Source organism: Symphalangus syndactylus, chromosome 4, assembly GCF_028878055.3.
Source record: "Symphalangus syndactylus isolate Jambi chromosome 4, NHGRI_mSymSyn1-v2.1_pri, whole genome shotgun sequence".
NCBI lineage: Eukaryota > Metazoa > Chordata > Mammalia > Primates > Hylobatidae > Symphalangus > Symphalangus syndactylus.
Window position 1 is genome coordinate 64,123,506 of NC_072426.2, and position 27,191 is coordinate 64,150,696.

The window sequence follows — 27,191 nt, forward strand, 5'->3', positions numbered from 1 at the left end:
CTGGGTGGCAAACCTCACTGGATTTCTTGGTGCCTATAGGGCCTTGCTTGGTACCCTAATCCTGTACCTGGGGTCCTCTCCTGTTCTAGGTGATGGCCACCTACCAACTTTGATGCCCCAATATTCAGTATCTACTTGGGAAGCTGATCCCTTCTTGGGAAACCTCACCACTAATTACTGACAGACTCCACACACAGCTTGCCTTTGATGCTCTGAGATGACACCAGAGGATGAAATTAGTTACATCAAGTCAAGTTAGTTTCCTTGGTCTCTCTCTCTTGACCAAGTGTGAGGAGGCTTGGGCCACTCTGCCTTTAGAAAATGACAGAATCACTGGGGTAAGTGGGGAACGGAGGGGAATTCTAACATATTCTTGCTTCTGTGCTGGGCTTACTCCATTCTGTTTTATCATCAAAAGTAATACCTTAATATGACTTAATAAATGTGTTTATTGTAAGCATTGAACAAAACGATGGGTTAACATCCTTTTACTCAGGGACTATGTTCTAGAGTCAGAAAACACTAACTCCACTTTGGAGAGTACATTGAATTAAACCTACAAGAGGGTTGGCACTTCCAAGATGGCCGAATAGGAACAGCTCAGGTCTACAGCTCCCAGCAAGATCGACACAGAAAATGGGTGATTTCTGCATTTCCAACTGAGGTACCTGGTTCATCTCACTAGGACTGGCTGGACAGTGGGTGCAGCCCATGGACGGTGAGCCGAAGCAGGGCGGGGTGTTGCCTCATGCGGGAAGTGCAATGGGTCAGGGGATTTCCCTTTCCTAGCCAAGGGAAGTCATGAGCGCCTGTACCTGGAGGAACTGTACACTCTTGTCCAAATACTGCGCTTTTCCCACAGTCTTTGCAACCAGCAGGCCAGGAGGTTCCCTCCCCTGCCTGGCTCGGCTGGTCCCATACCCATGGAGCCTTGCTCACTGCTAGCACAGCATTCTGAGATCGACCTGGGATGCTAAAGCTTGGTGGAGGGAGGGACGCCACCATTGCTGAGGCTTGAGTAGGTAGTTCTATGCTCACAGTGTAAACAAAGATGCAGGGAAGCTCAAACTGGGCAGAGCCCACTGCAGCTCAACAAGGCCTGCTGCCCCTCCAACTTCCACCTCTGGAGGCAGGGCATATCTGAACAAAAGGCAGCAGACAGCTTCTACAGACTTAAACATCCCTGCCTGACAACTCTGAAGACAGCAGTGGTTCTCCCAGCACAGCATTCAAGATCCATTAACAGACACACTGCCTCCTCACGTGGGTCCCTGAGCCTGTGTAGCCTCACTGGGAGACACCTCCTAGTAGGGGCCAACAAACACCTCATACAGGCAAGTGCCCCTCTGGGACAAAGCTTCCAGAGGAAGAATCAGGCAGCAATATTTGCTGTTCTGCAGCCTCCGCTGGTGATACCCGGGCAAACAAGGTCTGGAGTGGACCTCCAGCAAACTCCAACAGACCTACAGCTGAGGGGCCTGTCTGTTAGAAGGAAAACTAACAAACAGAAAGGAATAACATCAACATCAACAGAAAGGACATCCACATCAAAACCCCATCCGCAGGTCACCAACATCAAAGACCAAAGGTAGATAAAACCTCTAAGATGGGAAGAAACCAGAGCAGAAAGGCTGAAAATTCCAAAAACCAGAACGCCTCTTCTTTTCCAAAGGAACACAATTCCTTGCCAGCAAGGGAACAAAACTGGACAAAGAATGAGTTTGACGAATTGACAGAAGTAGGCTTCGGAAGATCAGTAATAACAAATTTCTCCAAGCTAAAGGAGCATGTTCTAACCCATCGCAAGGAAGCTAAAAACCTTGAAAAAGGTTAGACAAATGGATAACTAGAATCAATGGTGTAGAGAAGAGCTTAAATGACCTGATGGAGCTGAAAACCACAGCACAGGAACTTTGTGATCCATGTACAAGCTTCAATAGTCAATTCAATCGAGTGGAAGAAAGGATGTCAACAATTGATGATCAAATTAATGAAATAAAGCAAGAAGACAAGATTAGAGAAAAAAGAGTGAAAAGAAACAAAGCCTCAAAGAAATATGGAACTATGTGAAAAGACCAAATCTACATTTGATTGGTGTACCTGAAAGTGACGGGGAGAATGGAACCAAGTTAGAAAACACTCTTCGGCATATTATCCAGGAGAATATCCCCAACCTAGCAAGGCAGGCCAACATTCAAATTCAGGAAATACAGAAAACACCCCAAAGATACTCCTCGAGAAGAGCAACCCCAAGACACATAATTATCAGACTCACAAAGGTTGAAATGAAGGAAAAAACGTTAAGGGCAGCCAGAGAGAAGGGTCGAGTTACCCACAAAGGGAAGCCCATCAGACTAACAGCAGATCTCTCTGCAGAAACCCTACAGCCAGAAGAGAGTGGGGGCCAATATTCAACATTCTTAAAGAAAAGAATTTTCAACCCAAAATTTCATATCCAGACAAACTAAGCTTCATAAGTGAAGGAGAAATAAAATCCTTTAAAGACAAGCAAATGCTGAGAGATTTTGTCACCACCAGGCCTGCCTTACAAGAGCTCCTGAAAGAAGCACTAAATATGGAAAGGAAGAACCGGTACCAGCCACTGCAAAAACATGTCAAATGGTAAAGACCATGGACGCTATGAAGAAATTGCATCAATTACCAGGCGAAGAACCAGCTAACATCATAATGACAGGATCAAATTCACACATAACAATATTAACCTTAAATGTAAATGGGCTAAATGCCCCAATTAAAAGACACAGACTGGCAAATTGGATAAAGAGTCAAGACCATCAGTGTGCTGTATTCAAGAGGCCCATCTCATGTGCAAAGACACACATAGGCTCAAAATAAAGGGATGGAGGAAGATCTACCAAGCAAATAGAAAGCAAAAAAAAAAAAAAAAGCAGGGATTGCAATCCTGGTCTCTGATAAACAGACTTTAGACCAACAAAGATCAAAAGAGACAAAGAAGGCCATTACATAATGTTAAAGGGATCAATGCAACAAGAAGAGATAACTACCCTAATTATATATACACCCAATACAGGAGCATCCAGATTCATAAAGCAAGTTCTTAGAGACCTACAAAGAGACTTAGACTCTCACACAATAAAAGTGGGAGACAGTAACACCCCACTGTCAATATTAGACAGATCAACGAGAAAGAAAATTAACAAGGATATTCAGGACTTGAACTCAGCTCCGGACCAAGCAGACCTAATAGACATCTACAGAACTCTCCACCCCAAATCGACAGAATGCACATTCTTCTCAGCATCACATCACACTTATTCTAAAATTGAACACGTAATTGGAAGTAAAACACTCCTCAGCAAATGCAAAAGAACGGAAATCGTAACAAACAGTCTCTCAGACCACAGTCCAATCAAATTAGAACTCAGGATTAAGAAACTCACTCAAAACCCCACAACTACATGGAAACTGAGCAACCTTCTCCCGAATGACTACTGGGTAAATAATGAAATTAAGGGAGAAATAAATAAGTTATTTGAAACCAATGAGAACAAAGACACAATGTACCAGAATCTCTGAGACACAGCTAAAGCAGTGTTTATACGGAAATTTATACACTAAATGCCCACAGAAGAAAGCAAGAAATATCTAAAATCGACACCCTAACATCACAATTAAAACAACTAGTGAAGCAAGAGCAAATTCAAAAGTTAGCAGAAGACAAGGAATAACTAAGATCAGAGCAGAACTGAAGGAGATAGAGACATGAAAATCTCTTCAAAAAATTAATGAATCCAGGAACTCGTTTTTTAAAAAAGATTAACAAAATAGACTGCTAGCCAGACTAATAAAGAAGAAAAGACAGAAGAATCAAATAGACACAATAAAAAATGATAAAGGGGATATCACCACCGATCTCACAGAAATACCAACTACCATTACAGAATACTATAAACACCTCTATGCAAATAAACTAGAAAACCTGGAAGAAATGGATAAATTCCTGGACGCATACCCCCTCCCAAGACTAAACCAGGAAGAAGTTGAATCTCTGAATAGACCAATAACAGGCTCTGAAATTGAGGCAATAATTAATAGCCTACCAACCATAAAAAGTCCAGGACCAGACAGATTCACAGCCGAATTCTACCAGAGGTACAAAGAGGAGCTGGTACTATTCCTTCTGAAACTATTCCAATCAATAGAAAAAGAGAGAATCCTCCCTAACTCATTTTATGAGGCCAGCATCATCCTGATATCAAAGCCTGGCAGAGACACAACAAAAAAAGGGAATTCTAGGCCAATATCCCTGATGAATATTGACATGAAAATCCTCAATAAAACACTGGCAAACCGAATCCAGCAGCACATCAAAAAGCTTATCCACCACGACCGAGTTGGCTTCACCCCTGGGATGCAAGACTGCTTCAACATACACAAATCAATAAACATAATTCATCACAAACAGAATCAATGACAAAAACCACATGATTATCTCAATAGATGCAGAAAAGGCCTTCGATAAAATTCAACACCCTTTCATGCTAAAAACTCTCAGTAAACTAGGTATCGATGGAACATATCTCAAAATAATAAAAGCTACTTATGACAAACCCACAGTCAATATCATACTGAGTGGGCAAAAACAGGAAGCATTCCCTTTGAACACTGGTACAAGACAAGGATGCCCTCTCTCACCACTCCTATTCAACATAGTATCGGAAGTTCTGACCAGGGCAATCAGGCAAGAGGAAGAAATAAAGGGTATTCAATTAGGAAAAAGGGACGTCAAATCGTCTCTGTTTGCAGATGACATGACTGTATATTTAGCAAACCCCATCGTCTTAGCCCAAAATCTCCTTAAGCTGATAAGCAACTTCAGCAAACTCTCAGGATACAAAATCAATGTGCAAAAATCACAAGCATTCCTATACACCAATAACAGACAAACAGAGAGCCAAATCATGAATGAACTCCCATTCACAATTACTACAAAGATAATAAAATACCTAGAAATCCAACTCATAAGGGATGTGAAGAACCTCTTCAAGGAGAACTACAAACCACTGCTCAAGGAAATAAAAGAGGACAAAAACAAATGGAAGAACATTCCATGCTCATGGATAGGAAGAATCAATATCGTGAAAATGGCCATACTGCCAAAGTAATTTATAAATTCAGTGCTATCCCCATCAAGCTACCACTGACTTTCTTCACAGAATTGGAAAAAACTACTTTAAAGTTCATATGTAATGAAAAAAGAGCCCCTATACCCAAGAAAATCCTAAGCAAAAAGAACAAAGCTGGAAGCATCATGCTACCTTACTTCAAAATACACTACAAGGCTACAGTAACCAAAACAGCACGGTACTGGTACCAAAACAAATATATAGACCCATGGAACAGAACAGAGGCCTCAGAAATAACACCACACATCTACAACCATCTGATCTTTGACAAGCCTGACAAAAACGAGCAATAGGGAAAGGATTCCCTTTTTAATAAACAATGCTGGGAAAACTGGCTAGCCATATGTAGAAAGCTGAAACTGGATCCCTTCCTTACACCTTACACAAAAATTTACTCAAGATTGATTAAAGACTTAAATGTAAGACCTAAAACCATAAAAACCCTAGAAGAAAACCTAGTCAATACCATTCAGGACATAGGCATGGGCAAAGACTTCATGACTAAAATACCAAAGCAATGGCAACAAAAACCAAAATAGACAAATGGGATCTAATTAAACTAAAGGGCTTCTGCACAGCAAAAGAAACTATCATCAGAGTGAACAGGCAGCCTACAGAATGGGAGAAAATTTTTGCAATCTACCTATCTGACAAAGGACTAATATCTAGAATATACGAAGAACTTAAACAAATTTACAAGAAAAAACCAAACAACCCCATCAAAAAGTGGATGAAGAATATGAATGGATACTTTCCAAAAGACCACATTTATGCAGCCAACAGACACATGAAAAAATGCTCATCATCACTAGTCATCAGAGAAATGCAAATCAAAACCAAAGTGAGATACCATCTTATGCCAGTTAGAATGGCGAGCATTAAAAAGCCAGGAAACAACAGATGTTGGAGAGGATGTGGAGAAACAGGAACACTTTTACACTGTTGGTGGGAGTATAAATTAGTTCAACCATTGTGGAAGACAGTGTGGTAATTCCTCAAGGATCTAGAACTAGAAATACCATTTGACCCAGCAATCCCATTACTGGATATATACCCAAAGGATTATAAATCATGCTACTATACAGACACATGCACACATATGTTTACTGTGGCACCATTCACAGTAGCAATGACTTGGAACCAACCCAAATGTCTATCGATAATAGACTGGATAAAGAAAATGTGGCACATATACACCATGGAATACTATGCCACCATAAAAAAGGATGAGTTCATGTCCTTTGCAGGGACAGGGTTGAAGCTGGAAACCATCATTCTCAGCAAACTATCACAAGGACAGAAAACCAAACACTGCATGTTCTCACTCAAAAGTGGGAGTTGAACAATGAGAACACATGGACACAGGGAGGGGAACATCACACACTGGGGCCTGTTGGGAGGTGGGGGGCTGGTGGAGGGATAGCACTGGGAGAAATACCTAATGTAAATGACAAGTTGACAGGTGCAGCAAACTAACATGGCACATATATACCTATGTAACAAACCTGCCCGTTGTGCACATGTATTGTAGAACTTAAAGTATAAAAAAAAAAAAAAAAAAAAAGAAACGCTACAAGAGGCTGGGAGAACTGTAAGATCATGAGAGTTTGAAATAGGTGCCAGCATAAATGTTTAAGAGAATTCACTCAAATTACTATTCCCGGATCTTTGCTACAATACAAGCCCCACTATGCAGACATGTAGTGAGGGCCCATGCTCCATTGCAGTTGTAGAATCACGTAGGCAACTTGGGAAAAAGGCAAAGGGCACCAGACAGAAAGCCAGACGCCTGGTTTCCAGTCCTGGCCCCACCAGCTTCGCTTCTCTGGACATCTCACAGGATCTCCCCTGCCTGTATCAGAGGATTATTATGGAAAAAAAAAGAAATTATAGATGTGAAAGTATTTTATTAATTGTGGAGGACTACATGTATATCATTTGCCATTGCTTTTTGCCAGAACCAAGTTTTCCCTACACAGGTTGTGCAACTGCTTGGATTTGAACCCAGGGACTAGAACATTGGTATAACTTGTCTCTAATAATTTGTCTCTAATACAGCAATTCATCATAGAGAAAATGAAGACACTAGGAAGAGACACCTTAAACTCATAGCTACTAATTCGTGGGGCAAAGATTACCACGGACATCTAGATTTATTTCTAAGAGTTCTCTGCTATGTGTATCATGCATGCTCTATAGTCTATGCTGAATAAATGTATGCAACACATATTGTTAATTTCCTAATGCATTGACATATTGGTGAGATCAATAAAATATTTTATTTATTAAAAAATATTGGGCCGGGTGCAGTGGCTCACGCCTGTAATCCCAGCACTTTGGGAGGCCGAGGTGGGCGGATCACGAGGTCAGGAGATAGAGACCTTCCTGGCTAACACGGTGAAACCCCGTCTCTACTAAAAATACAAAAAAAAAAAAAAAAAAATTAGCCAGGTGTGGTGGCAGGCGCCTGTAGTCCCAGCTACTCGGGAGGCTGAGGCAGGAGAATGGTGTGAACCCGAGTGGCAGAGCTTGCAGTGAGCTGAGATCGCGCCACTGCACTCCAGCCTGGGCGACAGAGCGAGACTCCATCTCAAAAAAAAAAAAAATTACTAAATGGGAGGCTTTCATGTAAAAAAAAAGAGAAAGAAAAGGCTTTTTAAACATTTTAATATTCCTTACCACATAACACAGTACAATCCTCTGTACATAATAGGCACTCAAAAATTTTGAATAAATCAATAAACTAATGAAGAAATAATTGTGTTCTGTTTATTTGAGCTTTTACTAATAGGAACAAAGCCATAGAAACAGATATATCAAATTAATAAAAGATGGGTCTAGTCAATGGTAGTTATTTTACTAACAGCAATAATAACAAATTTTTACATCCTGACCTCATTTATCCTCAACATAACACCATGAACCAATAAACCAAAAAGTCAAAGGGAAAAGAGAAATCGCAAGAATTTTTAAATTCATAAAACACAAATTATAGCACTAACTTCTGTAACTTTTCAAAAAAATAGAGTAATTATAAAACTATAAAATCAAAGTATAAATAATTAATACATTTTATCTTCAGATTTTGCCCATCTAAGGGCTAATCACAGCATACAGTTCCTAGCAACTAGGAAGACTCTTGACATTTTCAAATTGTTTCCCAAAATTGTTTGTTTAAGAGAATCACCCAGGGTGCCTCTGTGTGAGTGAATGTTCGTAATTTTTGCAGATCCCTACTCTACTCTTGAGATTCCAGTTAATCCAGCAGGGCTGGGCTGAGGGCTATGCTTTTTTCTTTTCTTTTTTTTTTTTTTAAAACAGGCACTCCAGGTGATTCTCAGGTCTTGGTGAACCGGGAAAACACGGATCTAATTAAGAGGAAATTCAATGATGTTTCCCAAAGTCCCACCACTAGTAGGTGGTAGACTTGGAATTAGAATCCAGGTACTGCAGTCGCAATCTAGTGCACTCGCAATCTAGTACACTTCCAACTCTCCCCTGCCTTGGTCTGGGTTGTCACATGTCAAGATATTACAATCTTCATTTTCTTTGCGTAACCAATTGTAATTCCATTCCCTCAAAGCACCGTTTATTTTTCCTACACTGTCAACATCATTTTATGTAAACCAGAGCCCAGGCTATATTTGTAAGAATGTAATAAAATATAATTTTAAAGAAAATGAAACACTTTGAGAATTAGGCTTTGTGAATAATAATTACAGATGTGAAAGTATTTTATTAATTGTGGAGGACTACATGTATATCATTTGCCATTATTCTGTTCTAACAATGGAAATGATAAATATGGTAATGTTTTTTCAGACCTGTCAAGGACTCTGTAAACACTGATGTGTGGTACAGTCTGTGGATTTGAATGTCAGCAAGGTGTGCATGTTTGAACAGCTAAAGCTTTCCCATGTCAAAACCTACAACATTTGTTTTGGGTGCAGTTCAGTAAGGGGGGAAGTACATAGAAAACGAAACATCATTTCTAGGGAACACAAACCTTAAGGCAGCAAACAGCAAATCAATTAGAACCTCTGACTTCTCAACCCAGGGATTAGTAGGGGATCTTCAGGAATTAGAAAGGAGTTCAGAATGTTTGGAGCACATTGAAGATGTTCATCAGTGACTAGAAAGAACTATGACTACATAGCACAGAGGTCAGTGATGAAAAGCAGGCTTTGCTTGAAGTAGGAGACAGAAACAGAACATTTCATAACACACACCCCTTCATCCTCTGTGAGTCTGAGGGAGTGCCCCACACAGGTAAGTGAGAGGAGACATTACCTGTCTTCTGCAGGCCTTGGGGGCAAACACTCATGAGAGCTAGTTAACACATAAATGATAGCCACAACCAGATTAACAAGAAATCCTAGCTGTCTCCCAGGTCAACACTGCCACCTGCCCTCAACACCACAGGTTTCTTTCCCTAAATCTAGAGACAGACTGAAAACTCACAAGATGAAGAGAGTGCAAACGGAGCTTCTGGACCTCAAAAACTTCAGTGACACCATGAGAAAAGAATGTGGTTCTAAGCTAATGGACCTACATAAGGAAGGCTGAGGCCTCCTCACACTGCTCCCACTGAAAGCCCCTGAGAAGAGTCATTTATTACTACTCCCCAGGGGCTGACTTAAATGACAGCTTGTACTTTTATGAAGTACAGAGCGTTTCGTTCACTCTGAAAAACTATCTCATCTCCTCTTCAGTTACGGTACTTAAAAGAGCACTGTATTAGTCCATTTTCACACTGCTATAAAGAAATACCCAAGACTGCGTAACACAAAGGAAAGAGGTTTAATTGACTGACAGCTCCACACAGCTGGTGAGGCCTCGGGAAACTTACAATCATGGCGGAAGGCAAAGTGGAAGCAAAGACCTTCTTCACATGCGGCAGGAGCGAGAAGAGACAGCAAACCGGTGAAGCCCCTTATAAAACCATCAGATCTCGTGAGAACTCACTCACTATCACGAGAACACAATTGGGGAAACTGCCCTCATGATCCAATCACTTCCCACCAGGTCTCTCCCTCAACACCTGGGGATTACAATTCAAGATGGAATTTAGGTGGGGACGCAGAGCCAACCATATCAAGCACAAATTTCTTTTCACAGCTTTCTTCTCAGTTTATTCATCTATGTCAAAATTCAGGTCAAGTGAGAGAGAGAAGCCAGATGATTTAAAAATAATACACCCAGAAATAAGAGCCAGGAGATTTGAATTTAAGTCTTAATTCCATTAAAAAAAAAATGCTCTGGAACTCATTTTGCTTCCCCAAAATTGTGAATGAAGATTGCCTAGAGTAGTGATAGAAATGTGTCATCCAGAGCAGAAAACAGCCCCTACCTACCCCCAACCACATTTACATGTAAACTGAAGAGGTTTAGTTCCCAGGTCCTCAGGCTATTAATTGAGACTAGCAAGTTCTGCAACATGAAACTTGTTTCGTTTTGTTTTCAACAGGACTTCTCAGTCTTTAATGTGCTATTCCACACTCAACACTCTAACAGGGTGGGTGGTGAATTTCATCAGAATAATTATAGTCAACATATTGTGTGTTATCTGTGGGGTAGCATATTGAATGCATTATTTCATTTAATTAGAGAACACTAGGAGGTAAATGCTCTCAACATCTCTATTTTACAGAAGAAGAAAGGAAAGTTTCAAGCAGTTAACTTGCCACAAGTCACAAGGCCAATAAATAGCGGGGTAGGGGTACAAAGCTATGCCTTTCTCATCACACATCCTAGCTTTTAAAGACCAAGCTATACTGCTTATCTGAATGTACTAGAATTTGTTCAGTGTGTTTTAGTTCAGTTGTGTCAAGGAACCCACAATCTCACCATAAGGCTAGATTCCCTACATCCATCTTCCAGAATTAATTATAAAGCAGGTCCCTTTAAATAGATTCCTATAATTACATCACCTGAATAATTTTATGTCTACTTCTATAATATATTGCATTTGTAAACAAAAAATAAAATTCTAAGCCTCCCAACCAACTGAATAGACCCCTGCTCTCAGCCAAGGGCATTTCAAAGTCAACCTGAAAAACTAGTTCAGGCCATCATGGGAAGTGAGGGTGGGACATGCCTTATTACACCCTCCTCCCGTTGGAATTCAGGCACAGCTGACCAGCATTAACATTAAAAGAACGATCTTAAGATTGACAAAACAGACTTTTTGTAGCAATAAGACAAACAAATTCCAGCCTAGCTCTAGTATAGCATCACATGACAAATAGCAGACCCTGAAAGAAAGCAAAATATTTTATCCCAAAATATATTTCTTTGACATGTTTTGAAATGGTCCTGCAAAGCTGTCTCTTGATGGGAAAATCTACATTCTGCAGATAACCCCCATTCATTTCTAGGTCTTTCCCCTGACCCAGGAGAGAATTAACTAAGAGTCTGGCACCTTTTTAGATCTTATAAGAGCTCTGAAGCCTGCTACCTGGAGGCTTCATCTGCATAATAAAACCTTGGTCTCCACAACCCCTTATCTTAACCCAGACATTCCTTTCTACTGATTCCAGGTCCTTAGATGATAAGTCTTTTAATTAATTGCCAATCAGAAAATCTTTGAAAAATTTTCTGTGACCTGGAACCTACCCCCACCCTACCCTACTCTTTGAGTTGTCCCACCTTTCCTGATCAAACTAATGTATTGATTGATGTTTATTATTTTGCTTATAGATGTCTAATTGGTCCAACACCCTTTGTTGAAAAAGACTGGCCTTTCACCATTAAATTGCTTTAACATCTTTGTTAAATATCAAATGAATGTACTTGTGTGAGTCCATTTCTGAACTTTCTCTTCTGTTCTATTAATTTATGTGTCTATCCGTTATCCAATACTACAGCTCATTATAACTTTTAAAACTCATAATAATTCAGTTTTGCAGAACAGTGAACTGTTATAATGTTCCTGTGCTGTAGGTAATCCTTCATCTTAGGTAAGAATGTTTAAACACCCCTCAGCTTTTCAACACAAATTATGCTCAATTTTATTACCAACATTAAAGCATTAGAAAAGTTTTTCCAAATGTTTCACACACACACACACACACACACACGCACACACGCACACGGCAAAATTCAGAAATCACCATCCTGATCTGCCTACTGAGTTTTGCATCTACTTTTGGACGTGTCTTTTTTTTTTTTTTTTTTTTTTTTGAGACGGAGTCTCACTCTGTCGCCCAGGCTGGAGTGCAGTGGCACAATCTCCATTCACTGCAAACTCCGCCTCCCGGGTTCGTTCGCCATTCTCCTGCCTCAGCCTCCAGAGTAGCTGGGACCACAGGCGCCTGCCGCCATGCCTGGCTAATTTTTTGTGTTTTTAGTAGAGACGGGGTTTCACCGAGTTAGCCAGGATGGTCTCGATCTCCTGACCTCGTGATCCACCTGCCTCAGCCTCCCAAAATGCTAGGATTACAGGCGTGAGCCACCGCGTCCGGCCTGGACATGTCTTTGGTGGACATCTCCAGTTGGGAATGTCCCACAGTCCCAAAAGTCCCCCTGCGTGTTAAAAATTGAGATTACATAACACCTTCTGATTAGTTTGCGTTTACTGAAAAGCTTGAATTTGATAAAAAATCTAGTTTAAAGATCAACATGTTTTGATATTTGGTTTTTGACAGCTTTTTTAAACAAAAATAATTTTTCACAATTATGTCTATATCAAATGAAATAAATACATCATTGGCTGTATTTACAAAATCACGAAATTTACTTTTTAATTACATCCCTCAATTATTCACAAATTTTGTTGAATTAGACCAGCAAATTTCTATCTTTCTAGATTTTAAACAGTAAATGAAAACTAACCAGAAGGTATTGCGTTTTATGTTTTTAACAAGTGGATTTAAAAAGACAAAAACTCTGTATTTGGAAGATTTTTAAAAATAGCTTAGAAAGCTGTCTGTAAATGTTGTAAAAGCGCAGACACAAGAATTTTTAACAGGTGACATATTGGCATTGATTCAACAATAAAATCACACAACAATGGAAACATCTCCAACATCTATCTTCAAACTGCTCTCTTTCTACACAAATTTCTTATAATTAGTAGTCACTTTCTCACTTGTTAAAACATCACCTGTAACTTGGATAAAGTTTTGTTGTTGTAGTTACTTTTTGGGTAGCATACTACTGACATCTATCTGTAATCACAAACATTTTAAAAAAGCCAAAAATTGTTAAACACTTGTCCTTTTCTTTTTCTTCTTTTAAAGACAGCGTCTCAGCCGGGCGCGGTGGCTCACGCCTGTAATCCCAGCACCTTGGGAGGCCGAGGCGGGCGGATCACGAGCTCAGGAGACCGAGACCATCCTGGCTAACTCGGTGAAACCCCGTCTCTACTAAAAATACAAAAAAAAAAATTAGCTGGGCGTGGTGGCGGGCGCCTGTAGTCCCAGCTACTCGGGAGGCTGAGGCAGGAGAATGGCGTGAACCCGAGAGGCGGAGCTTGCAGTGAGATGAGATCGTGCCACTGCACTCCAGCCTGGGCGACAGAGCGAGACTCCGTCTCAAAAAAAGAAAAAAAAAGCCTCTCACTCTGTTGCCCAGGCTGGAGTGTAGTAGCACAATCCTAGCTCACTTCAGCCTTGAACTCCTGGGCTCAAGAGATCCTCCCACCTCAGCCTTCCGAAAAGCCAAGACTACAGTCACATACCACCATGCCCAGCTAAGTTTTTAAGTTATTTGTAGAGATAGGGTCTCCTATGTTGCCTAGGCTGGTCACAAACTCTGGCCTCAAGCAGTCCTCCTGCTTGTGACATTTGACGTTTTGTGACATGTGACATTTGACTGTTCTATTAAGTGCTTTGCTTCAAGATACTATGTGGAAAATATGTAAGACAAATATTTTTATGATTACTCCCCATCCAATACAAAGTATTATAAAGAGACTAGTCTTGTTTTATAGGAATAACTACATCAGTGACGTTCCATAATGCTTGATGCAATTCCAGTTTCAACTTCTTTGCCACACGTCTTGCTGTGAAGGCTGTAGTGTTCTCTGTGATCTCACCAAGAATGCTTTTTGGTTGATGTTCTAGTAAATGCAGTGGCTGTACCACTGCGGAATACACTTATACTATTTTTTTCATAGAACATTTTTTGATATATAAAATTCATTTCTGACTTCTGAGAACTTTCACTGAGAAAATTTCTTTTCTGTTGCATGTTTCCCTTACTCTCTCATAGAAAAGAATTATAGTTCTCTGAGCATTTCATTGTTGAGGTAATTATGATAGTGGCTAAGATTACTGGCACTGGAGACAGAGTACTCATGTTGACTCTTTACTGGCTCCAATACTATTGGCAGTGTGGCCTTCAGCACATGACTTAAGCTCTCCGTGTCTTGGTTTCTTCATCTGCAAAAATAAAAGGGGAATAATAGTAATACTTACCTCAGAGATTGTTAAAAAGAATAAGTAAAATAATTCATCTAAAGTGCTTAGAATCTTGTCTGACACATAGTGAGTTCCCAGTAAATGTTGGCTATTACTTTCTAGAAAATAACCATACGCTGTAATATATTAGAAACACCTTTACTTTCATTCATCAGTATAATTGCTTAGTACTTACTTCATCACATTTTCATTGATTCTTTCTGCACAGTTCTCAGCAGTATTTGTTTACAAAGGAACACATTTTAATTTGTTGTCACGTGGTTTTTCATGTATTATTTTAGCAATATTTTACCACCACAGGAAGCAGGAAGAACAAGTGTTTCACCAATAATATCAGGCTTTTCCTCTTTTGCCGTAATGTAAGAAACCTCGAGAGAGGCTTCTGACTTTTTTCATTAAGCTTAGTAAATAGAGTCTTCTTAACTATCATAACTTTGAACACAACTGTAAAAATTATAAAAAATCATTTTCAGATCCTGGATACTCATTTACAAATATCTTGCTTGTCCTGATGACTTCATGTTACCATTAGCTAACATCTTCCCAGGTACACTTTACAATTTTTGTGAGGTTCATCGCTAATAATAACAATTGTAAATCCATTTTTCAGGCTGTCTTCTTGTTAATTTCTTGTTTTAACTTTTTTTTGGTCAGATCTATGGAGATTTACATTGCGTTCAGCTCTTATGTAGCCAACAAAAAGCTCATCCTAGGAATAAGAAAGGTGTCAAGGCTGCCCTTTCCTCATTATTCTCTTAGGTTTGCAATATTAGTGTTGTCTGCAATCTTTAGTTTCTTTGCAGGAAGGCATCTGAGCCACTTGTTGAATTTTGTAAGAGTTAGTTTTGATAAAACCAAATAAGAGGATCCGTAAGTCATCAGGTAAACTGCTGACTGAGCTCTGGAGCCCCATTGCCCTGTCAGGGAACCCTGTGTATGTGGATCAGTGATATCTCCACTGTCAGCCCAAGCACCTAGCGTCCAATAAATACTTGCTGACTTGATTTGAGTTAATTCATGGATGTAATTTATATAAAAGGAAATTTCATTTATTCAATCCTACTTTCAAAGTGCTTTCAACATAGAGAACTAGATATATTAAGAAAGTTTTCCTAAACCAACTTTAAACTATTAATTTTTTTTTGGTAGAAAGAACTAATAAAATCATTACATTGATGGACTTTCAACAATCAGTCTTGGGAGGTGTCATGTGCATTGTAAATTTCGCAGAATAAGAGTCTAGGGTCCTGAGCTATATTCTCATAGGACCTGAGAAGCTACTTCATCTGTCTGGATCTCAGCCTCTCATCCATAATAAGAAGCAGTTGGGCTAAATGATCTTGAAGATCCTTTGTAATATGACATTTATCAATTTAATTCATATTCTGTATGCACTAAAGAATTCAATAACTTTCTTGTTTGTGACACTTTAGCAAGGAGGTTTAAACTTGTAATAAATTCCTACATAAATATTATTCACCTTAACCTCTACTTTCTGTGAATTGTTTCCTTCTCTGTTTCTTGGAACTTCAAATATGAAATCAATAATGTGTCATAGGCCAGGCGTGGTGGCTCACACCTATAATCCCAGCACTTGGGAGGCCAAGGTGGGTGGCTCTCTTGGGCCCAGGAGTTCAAGACCAGCCTGGGCAACATGGTGAAATCCTGTCTCTACTAAAAATACGGAAATTAGTTGGGTGTGCTGGCGTACACCTGTAGTTCCAGCTACTCAGGAAGCTGATGTGGAAGCATCACCTGAGCTCAGGAAGTCAAGGCTGCAGTGTGCCTTGATTGCACCATTGCCCTCCAGCCTGGGTGACAAGAGTGAGACCCTGTCTCAAAAAATAATAAAAATAATTTTAAAATATGTCATCATGAGTCCTACTAAATGAAGTAAAACATAACTTAAAACAAATAACTTCCCCCTAAGTGACACTAAACACTCAACTTTCTAAAGGAATTCTAAAAATTAATCTACTGATTAAATCTATAAAAAATTTATTGGAGGTACAAAATTTGGTGTAAGTCTCATTTATACTGAATACAATTATCTTCTCTCTTTTTTAACCAGCTTTAAATTTAGTTTCTCAAATTGCAAGGATAAACACATAAATATTTGCCCGTAGATACTATATCCTGAGTGTTCTAGACAAAAAGATAAAAATGAGGTAAAATTAAGAAGTGTTGGCGTATTGTTATTTCCTGAGCCCAGTTTCACTGTTCTCATTAATCCTACACTGGTCATTAAGTTCTGGGCCCTACCTATATACATATATACCTATAGGTACAGCTATATAAATATACAGAAAGAATATTTTACATAATTCTCTTGAAGACATATGTAACAAATAGCAAGATTAACTATTAAAAAATAATTAATGGGGAGTTTTGTCTTACGTTAGGATAATAAAAAGGGTAATTTCTAAAAAATCACGAAGAACCTGCTGGTTAAGATGGTTTTTAGGACTTAGCTCATCCCAGGAAACCGACTTCTCTAAGCATTGTTGAAAATTTGAAGAAAATAATATATTATTTTCTAATAATATATTAGAAAAATTATAGAAGGCAAAGATGTTTCTAATATGTCTCATTTATGGTTTTTGGTAGAGAGTAATAGCCAATATTTGCTGATAACTCACTGTGTCAGCTAAGATTCTAAGCACTTTACATGAATTAATCCATTTAGTACTCATAGCAATCTAAGAGGTAGGTATTAACAGCTTGTATCAGCTCCAGAATTAGACCCTATCAATTTCAAAAGCTGAGGCCTAACATGACATGCCAGACACAGGACGCTGACCAAAGATGAGAGAACTTCTTGCAAAGTAAGGCAACAAGCAAATGTAACACTAGAACAATCTGCCCAAAAACTGCTCCATTTTTGCCTGTGTGACAAGATCAACCCACTGTATAAAGAACCAACCAGAATTCACTCTGCTTAAAATGTATCCTTTGTTTGAAAATGGCACTGCATTTCTTGGAAGTAATAAATCTGGTAACTTCATATGTGTCAACATAGCTCATGTTAAAGAGGATGTCGTGCGCTATGTGTTTCTATTAGCTCCTGTCTCAGAAGACAACATGTCAGAATTGAAAGACAGTCACTTATCCTCTTGTAGGTATCCATGATTGGGTGCTTTTTAATGGATTGAAATCCTAGATGAACATTTTTCTTCAAATACCTCATTTTTTCCCACTTACATGAAATTTTTGCCATGATTCATTAGAATAACCAGGAGAGATAAAAGTTCCAGTAGGCTTTTCAAATTTGTCTTCCAAAAAATAATAAGCCTTTTGATCCACTTAGAGCATTGAACATTCTAAACAATGTTGCTTGAATCTAAAAGATATAGTGGGTAAATTAGCATTAATGACAATAACCTTTGCAATTTCCCTGCACACCAAGGAGAAGTTAATTTCCTTTGTGTTGAAAATCTTACGGTAAACAGAATAATTATGCACTTCAGAGGAAGGGAGAAAAACACCAGAATACCCTTGGTAACTTCAACCGTTCGGCATGTTTTTAAACCTCGTAAGGGAAGGCCTGTGCTGGAAGAGCAGAGGATTGGTGTCAACCGGCACGTATTATGACAATGTTCAGTTTGACTAATCTGTTTTTGACCTGTTTATACAAGAATGGTGTATGTGAAAAAGAAAGATCCTTCTTGAAGCTTGTAAAATTTTAACCAGAAAAGTATTGGAGTGAATGAAATAAAACACTATTTCTCAACTGATACACCATGTGCTGAAGAACAAGGCAGCTGCCATGATGCTGTTGCGACTATCTGTAGCCTAGCAACCACCTACCCACAGAAAGAACCACTTCATGGATGTAATTCCCTTACTACGCACAAAGCTGGTCTATAGCACCCTGGGAGGGTAGTCTGAATGGAGGAAGGAGGCAGTGCTTTCCTCAAAAGGGCTCTTACATCACTAGGAAGAAGCTTTGCAAATAAATTGGTGCCTGCCATGAATCACTGTCACAGCAGTTGGCTGGCTCTCAAATACCTTCACACACACACACACAAATTCCAGTGTACTGAATGTCCTAGGAAATACTTGGGAAATCCAGACACTGAGAGGCATTAGTATGTTTGGCCAACTTGGGAGAATCAGAAAATCAAGTCAGAATTAAAAAAAAAAAACAAAACAGATGCCCACACCAATTCAGATTCCAGACTTAGCAAGGAGGTCAACAGGTGATGAGAGTAGAAGTTTCTGCCTTGTATTTGGCTAAAACAACTGAAGTTTCTATACATTTGCTAATTCCAAGAATTGAGAAAAAAGCTCTGGAAGATGCTGTTAAGAAATAGAACATCTCCTAAAGAAAGACATATTGACAAGCATTATTCCACAATTGCCTTTGGAAGTTATTAACTTTGGCCATATAAAACAAGAGAGTAAAACATTTTCAGAGATAGTAAGATCTTTCAAGAAGTGTAAAGATCCCTTCTGTTCAGTGTAATTTTTTCTTCTTCTACACCGGGCAATAGTAGTATTCATCCTTCCAGACCTGACTCTCAGTCATCTTGTCATGAGCCCCAGCAAACAGGACAGCTGGGAAGGGCCTGGGATGGCTGTGTGCACAGCCACCTCAGTGGTAATAAAGAATCTCTACAAAGTGAATCTATGTTCTTAGTTCACCTAATATCTAGGCAATACTTCCTTCATGGTGAACAATATTAGCATTCTGGAGGAAAGCACTGGCCTGTAGGCAAGAAGTAAATAGACAATGGGGACAATTACATTCCAATGGTCAGGATCTCTGTAGTTGCTGTTGTTGTTTCTGGTTCTTTCTTAAAGTTAATTCTAATTCTCACATGAGAAACTATAATATAACAAGACTAATATTTTGTTTACTAGCTCTAGGATGGCCCAAATTTGGAGTAATAATTAAACTAAGCACTAAACTGCTTCCTGGAATTTAAAATTTCTTGAAAAAGATTTAGGAGTCCTTTAAAAGAGTGTGATTTCTTTCTTTAAAACTGACCTAGACCTGTCTGAGAGATTCCAGGGCCTGACTGTCTTATCCTTGCCCCATCAAGGGCTCTCCTCTGTTCTCCTTGACCTCTGGCCACACCAGTGAGAGAAAGCGATTTCTTTCTTAAAAACTGACCATTTTGAAAATGCTCTCCAATGCAGTCATTTCCAGCTATTGAGGATAGTTATTGAGTCTTTAATTGTTTTGTTCGCAATAAGTTTATAAAAACTACTTCTGTACAATAATTGCTAAAATAGCTTAGATCAGGGAATTTACATTGGAAAGTTGCTAGGTTCTCCTAGTTTCCTCTGTTGTAATCAAAGTGACAAAAAGTTTAAGGACTTTGAACAGATTTTAGAAGACTTATTTTCCAGGTAAGAAATCTTTGTTACCTTTCATCTGAGGTTCAATGTTTGGCTTTTTAACTCTGTATGGATTACAAAACAACTTATAAATTGATCTATATGAATTTGTGAAATGAAACCTACACATCAATGATAAAAATAAAAGACATTGTACTGATTCACAAGCCAAACTATTTGATGCTCCCAATAGCAGACCACTGACTGACTAGGGAATATTCTGAGAATACTTCTCTATTTACGGATGTGTATAGTTTACACTTGACCTGACCAGTCAGTAACTACTAAATAAGGGCACATTTCTTTTTTATAGTGAAATTTTTTGGACCATGCCACCACAAGCAAATTGCTGGAAATCAGCCTCCTTTAAAATCCTCCTACCCTAGACCTTTCTGAGAGATTTCGGGGCCTACCTCCCTCATCCTCACCCCATCAAGAGCTCTCCTCTGATCTCCTTGATGTCTGGCCACGCCAATGTGAGGCCACAGTGCTCCTGGAAGTAGGTCCCCCCTACCTGTCACTCATTTCACCTGAGCACAAGTGAGATCAATCTCTAACTTTTACTAAAATCCTCTTTAAGGATTGTGGATAATGGAGGAGGGCAACCTATAGCATAACTCACAATCACTGGCCATGACCAGACCTGTTCGTACATGTCAACATAGCTCATGTTAAAGAGGATGTCATGCGCTATGTGTTTCTATTAGCTCCTGTCTCAGAAGACAATGTGTCAGTATTGAAAGACAGTCACTTATCCTCTTGTAGGTGTCCATGATTGGGTGCTTTTTAATGGATTGAAATCCTAGATGAACATTTTTCTTCAAATACCTCATTTTTTCCCACTTACATGAAATCTTTGCTGTGATTCATTAGAATAACCAGGAGAGAAAAGTCTCTTTTCAAGTCAGTGCCCTGCCTTACTTATGACTTGTGTCCACCAAGCCAAAGTAAAGGCACTCCCCAGCCCTGAAGTGCTGTAGTCCCTTCCCAGACTCAGAATATAAGACAGAGAGAGAGAGAGAAGCAAAATTAACATCTCCCATTGTAGAAGGAAAAGGAAAATGATTACTTTGAAACCAGGAGCCAGAAATTCTCAAAGGAGTACACAACTGTTTTTGTTTAGCAAAACACATCAGTGCACTATTTAATAGTTTTTTAAAGTTATTTTCATTTAAAAAGGCAGGTCTCAGATATGATCAGAAAAGCAAAACTGGAGGAAGAAGAAATCTAAAATGTTCTGTAGAAGGATGTGGATGGTCTGAAGTAGATTAAGGAGGCCCAGGAAAGGGGCCAAGGTGCAGGTCAGTATCACTGTGGGAGAAAGAGAGTTTGGCTCATGTGGTGGAAGACTAAGGCCCAAGAAAAAGAGATGCCTGGCAAGTCCCTTCCACAGATGACATTGTGTCACTTTTAGGAACAGGAATGAAAAATGTTTTACTTTGTTGTTGGAAGTGCTGGGATGTAAGCAGCCCCTGCCCCTGCTGCAACCCTCCCAACAGCAAACCTTCAGGTAAAGTCTGTCCCCTCACAGCTCATAACAATTGTTTCCTCGTTCTTTCAAGAAGTAAGTGAGACAGGGTGGTGGCTGGTGTGAGGTGGTGAAGTATGGGAAAGGGACAGTACATGAGGGCAGCGAGACACACAGTAGATGAATCATTCAGTAGGAGGCCCAGAAGGGACACATAGCCTTGCCTTCCTCATCACAGCGCCCACCTCCAGCATCTTCCAAGACAGAGGAGAGAGGCACTGGGTTTCCTGGAACATATGATGGAGGTGCAGGTCACTTTAATTTAAATAGATGCTGAGTCCAGCAAGCCACAGGACTTGGGCATTTCTCAAACTCCAGGTCCCTCTCAGGAACATCATCTGGCCTTCTGCTCCTTCTGGAAGAATCTCAGCACAACCACATGCATTTCTGTTTCTACCATTACACACTCTGAGAAAAGTCATTCACTATGAATAATCCACCTTTACTTGAAATTAAAAAAAAAAAAACACACCTAGCAATCAAGAGAAAGGAACAGAGCTTACAGTGAAGAAAAGGTAAACGTTTATTCTACCATTTCACTTATTTTCTAAAACTGTCTTCCAAGGAAGGTGTATATCACATAGAGGCTAGTAAGATGGTTTGCTATTGTGTAGAAAGAAAATATTAGATATATTATTTGTTGTGTAATGTTCATTACATACACATGTTCATGTGTACAGTGTACATATTACATGTATGTAATTGATAAATAAATGTGTTTATTAGAAGCATATGCTTACATTTTAATTATTTTACTGATGGAACGGAGTCTGGAGACTACTGATTTAATAAACCAACTGAGGCCAGTCGTGGTGGCTCATGGCTGTAATCCCAGCACTTTGGGAGGCTGAGGCGGGCTGATCACTTGAGGTCAAGAGTTTGAGACCAGCCTGGCCAACATGATGAAACCCCTTCTCTATAAAAATACAAAAATTAGCAGGTGTGGTGGCACATGCCTATAATCCCAACTACTCAGGAGGCTGAGGCAGGAGAATTGCTTGAACCTGGGAGGCGGAGGTTGCAGTGAGCCAAGATCATGCCACTGCACTCTAGCCTGGGCAACAGAGCAAAACCTGTCTCAAAAAATAAAAAAACCAACTGATCACATGGGATCAATAGAAGCCCAAACCTCACCATCACACAATATCCCCTTGTAACAAACCTCCACATGTACACCTGAATGTAAAGTAAAAATTGAAATAAAAAAAAAAGACAGAAACTAAAAGCTAAAAAGCCTCCAACCAATCATACTACCCAAGGAATAATTTGAAATGGATTTTCACAAAGGCAGATTTGTAAATTATAAAGTAAGGTTTTTAATTTACTTGAGCCAAATTATTAGTCTGTTTACTTTTGATGGAAACAATCAATTACTTGCTCTACCCTGAACACAAGCAACTTCTAAATTGAATGTCAAATATCTGGACAAGCTCAAATTAGCCCCAAAATGTAAATTAACTGAGAAAACTAATTTACCATTTTTATATGCTTTTAATAGCTTTAAAAATCGTCAAGGGCAGGGTTCCACACATGGGCAAAAATATGTAAAAAATTGAAATAATCACTATTACTTTCAAGTGGCTTGTTTTCGCTGCTGTTAAAATAAGATTATTACCGGTAAGAAACCTGACAAACAGACTTAATTTGCAATGAATGAAATTTTTTATCAGTTGGTATAAGGAAAAGACAAACACCAGAGCCACAGTTTCACAAAGGTACTTACTCAAATCAAGTTGATATGTTTTTGTATTTTTAATAAACATTACTTCTGATTACAAAAATATGAGTTATGTATTTTAAAATTATTTTGACTGCAATTTTTAATGTTGTAGAACTATTATTGGGTTTTTCAATATGGCATTTTGGCATGTATAAAAAATGTTCAATGATTATAGGCTAAACCAAGCCACATTTAGAAAATACTATTACATTCATAAAAATAATTTTTAAAACAACAAAAGCATTAATAGAATCTCAGGCTTATGGAGTGTTTATTGTATGCCAAGCTCTGTTTTGTGCACTTTACATATATTAAGTCAGTGGTTCTAATCCAGGCTGTTGGTTAGAATCACCACGAGAACATTAAAAAAAAAATGAGGCCTAGATTCCACTCCCAGAAGAGACTCTGATCCAGACTGCCTGGGGTGGCCACCCAGACATTAGTGATTCTAATGTGCAGCCAGCATCGAAAATGAATACATTAACGCAATACTACAAGAGTCCTCGGAAGAGGGTACAATTATCTTCATTTTAGGGTAAGGCAAATGAGACACACAGTTCACAAGCAGCAGAAATGGGATTTGAACCCAGGCAAGCAATCTGTCTCCAAAATTTATGCTTCTTTACCGCTAAGCTCAATGACCAAACGCCACTGAATATTTGGAGGATAGTTTCACTGCCGTTAGAAAAAAAAAAAAAAATTGCATAACCCTGGCTGAAAAAACAAACAAGCCCCTGGTCTCAGAATTACTCTGGTTTGCACATGACTGGGACGCTGACCACACCTTAGCCGGTACTGAAATCAGTGATTTCACTGTTTACTACTAAAAGTGATCTACCCAGTTGGATAACTTAGTGCCACCCCAGGATCCCTCCTGCAGCTGGAAGGCTGTACTTCTTCCTTACCCTTTATTACCAAAAAAGTTCATACAAATAATGCAGGTACAGAAGCCAAACAGGAACAGTTTTTCAACTGTTATTTGTCCTCCAGGGTAAATAGCCTTGAAAGTTCAGACACCACTTGCCAGCAGTTTTCTTTCCTGCTCTCCTCACCTGCTGTAGCTCAAGTAGACGCTAACAGAACACTCAGTTAAAAGGAGGGAGAGGGAGGGGAATAGAAAGAAACCTAACTGTGTTGCTATCACTTGGTTTATCCGGCTAGCAGTCACATGAGTAACAATCTTGCATAAGTTTACCTGAATACTGTTAGACCATAAAGCATTCTTCCTGCTGGATCAGGTGGCTGCAGAGGTGATCTGTCTCAACGCCAAGGGCAAGAAATAAGGCAAGTAGAATTTAAATGAGGGAAAAATAGATGATGGCACCATATCTATTTAGAGAGGAGAAAGAAATACTATCCTCTGAAATGCACACAGTGACAGAGGGTGACCCAGGCAGTTATCAGTTAACATGAGACCAGGAGTGTAAAGTATGGGATTTAAACCAGTGACTTGCAAGAAATGAGGAAGCAGAGAGGCAGGGAGTCCCAAAGTGCCATCCACACATTCCACACTCCATGGATCTGTGCCGTGTCACTGCACTGTTCAAATACAGCATCTCATCATACGACTTGATCAAAGAGATTTAGCCAAGACGTGGAGCCCAAGAGGACATTTATTGAGCGTACTCTGCTAAGCACCATGCTTTGGTACATGCTAGGTTATCTCATGTGATTCCCCACAAAAAAATCCTAAAAGCAGTGGGCGAGGGTATTATTTCCCACAGATATTCTAAGGTAACTCAGCTATTAAGTTGGTAGCATGGATATGAAATGAGGCTTGTTTGTTTCTAAAACCTGTGGTTCCTTCCACGCTGTGACACAGTCTCCCCAACTCATTGTTTCTATCCTGGGTTTCATATTTATTGGGTACAACCTACCTCAATGAAGGCACTTCTGAGCCACCAGAGGTGGCAAGGAAAACAAGGCATAGACTTGCTTGCCAGCAGGAATCAGACTATTCTGGGATCCTAGAGCCATCCATAAAAGCTCATTTTTGTAATTTCTTGGGTTCTGCTTCAGCAACCTGAGTTCTTCTTTCCTAGCTTCTGGCTGCCTGATAGATTGGCCCAGCCATCACCCCTCACATCCCATGCAAATGACAGTGCCCAACTCTAGATATTTGCCAATTACTCCACGGAAAATTCTCCCACCCCAAAGAGAGTCCAGTCCATTTGACATAACTGTATACAAAAGTTTTACTTCTGCCTCCAACAGCTGAGTCTAAGGTTCATGGGGCCATTTTTGTCTTTTGTCACCCTCTTTTTGTTGCTGTTCTCTAGGACAATGTCATTAGCAGATCAGAGAAAGACGCCTCATTCATACACGAGAATTTGCTGAGTACACGCTGTGGAAGCAGGAATGTCCTAGGTGCTGGGAACATAGAGATCACTAGGATTAAGTCTTTATTTCAAATACCCTAGAGTTCTGCTCACCTGTTACAAGGAGTGCTACCTGAGAACAGAGTCCAGAGATTCTGAGCAAAAGCACCTGATTTCCTCATCGGGAACTTCCTTAATGGGAGAGCCAGGACAGCAGCCTAGCTTTGGCAATTTGGCTCCATTCTGCTCTCTTTATTCAAACTATTGCCTATTGTGTACTGTCTTCCATAGGTGTCTCTTCTGGAAACTGTACTGTGTTTTCCCCCTCGATCTACCTCTTTTTAAAAGCCAGACCCCATCTCAAAAGGGCAAGCTGATAAAAATGGAATATCGGGGCAGCTCATACCCTCTCATCGACGGAGGCGGCTGCCGTGTCTAAGCAGCAGGTTGGAGACCCACCCGAGGATTAAATAAATGAATTAACAGTTAGAGAGAGAATGTTTTTCAGGCAATATCCTTTGGCAGGATTGTAATTCGCATTCAGTCAAGCTCCCATTTCCCCTTGGCGAAAAACCCATTTAATATGAGAGGACAGTGTGGCTTATTTACCCATTGTCATATTTGGCAGTTCTCAAAGTTGCAATGCACCTGTTACTAAAACTCTGGAATTGTGTCAGAGCCTCAGAAACAGTAAGAGTGGGGAGAAAGTGAAGGAGGTTCAAATTGAAATTTAGGTTAATTTTCACAATTACCTTTGTTCACAGTTCCCTTTCTATTTTTCAATAATTTTTAGCAACTTCTAAATTCTTACACTAAGTTATCAGAAGGAAGAATTTTTTTCTTTGTGGCTTAAGAGTTTCAAACAGACAAACAAAAAATCAACCATCTGTTTCCCTAATTTCCAAGCCAATCAGCCAGGTGTTAATTACTCCTCTTGTCAGAGTAAAAGCTGAAACTTCCATGAAATGTTCTGCTAGTTTAAAATGAGGCATATTCATTTACTTATACACAGAAGTACAGTTTGAGTGTTATGAAATTTTATAGTTGGTAGCAGATTAGCTCTAATGGCTAGTAAGAAAATAAACATGCATCAGAAAACAAAAATTAAGCAACTATACATACCCAAAGACAAACTTTTTTAAATGCCCAAGTATACCAGATTGAACCAACAGGGATGTGGGGGCAGTTTCCGGAGACCTGGAGCTCCTTTTCATTGGAATACTTACCCACACAAGTAGAATTCCCATTTCCTGCGAGAGTACCTTCAGGACATCTCCAGTGCTGCGGTGCTGAGAGACTAACAAAACTAAATTTTAAAACTACTGGCAACAGAATGAAAAGAATGAGCAGCATAATCTTGATGAGTTTGAACTTTCAAAAGAAAACAGCTTGATTTTGCTGGAGCATGACTCGGGCAAGGTGAGTATGACTGACCCCAGATGCGGCTGCCTGAGCGGGGGCCTCAGCCCTGGGGCATCTTTTACTCTCCTGTTGTGCTGTTGTCCTCCAAGCTCTTTCTTCAACTGAGAGACCTTCTGAATGCAGCCTGCCAAGGGAAGCCACAGGAAAGATTTCTTTATCTATGTCTCTTTGGAAGCCAATAAGGAATACCTGACACCCTTATGACAAATTTCACAGAGTTTAACAGCCCTGCTCTGGCCGACTTCACTGTGACAGACAGAGCAAGGCAAA

At 39.6% G+C, this 27,191-nt stretch overlaps 1 protein-coding gene across 4 annotated transcripts in view; it reads right to left on the minus strand.

The window, feature by feature from the left end:
- The window catches only part of EGF (epidermal growth factor), a 98,725-nt gene extending 71,873 nt beyond the window's left edge, over positions 1 to 26,852 (minus strand). For all 4 annotated transcript variants that reach the window (XM_055273983.2, XM_063637772.1, XM_055273982.2 and 1 more), the window contains exon 1: positions 26,726 to 26,852. In XM_055273983.2, coding sequence (XP_055129958.1) covers positions 26,726 to 26,852 — 127 coding nt within the window. The remainder of the gene's footprint in view (positions 1 to 26,725) is intronic.
- Positions 26,853 to 27,191: the final 339 nt, after the last annotated feature.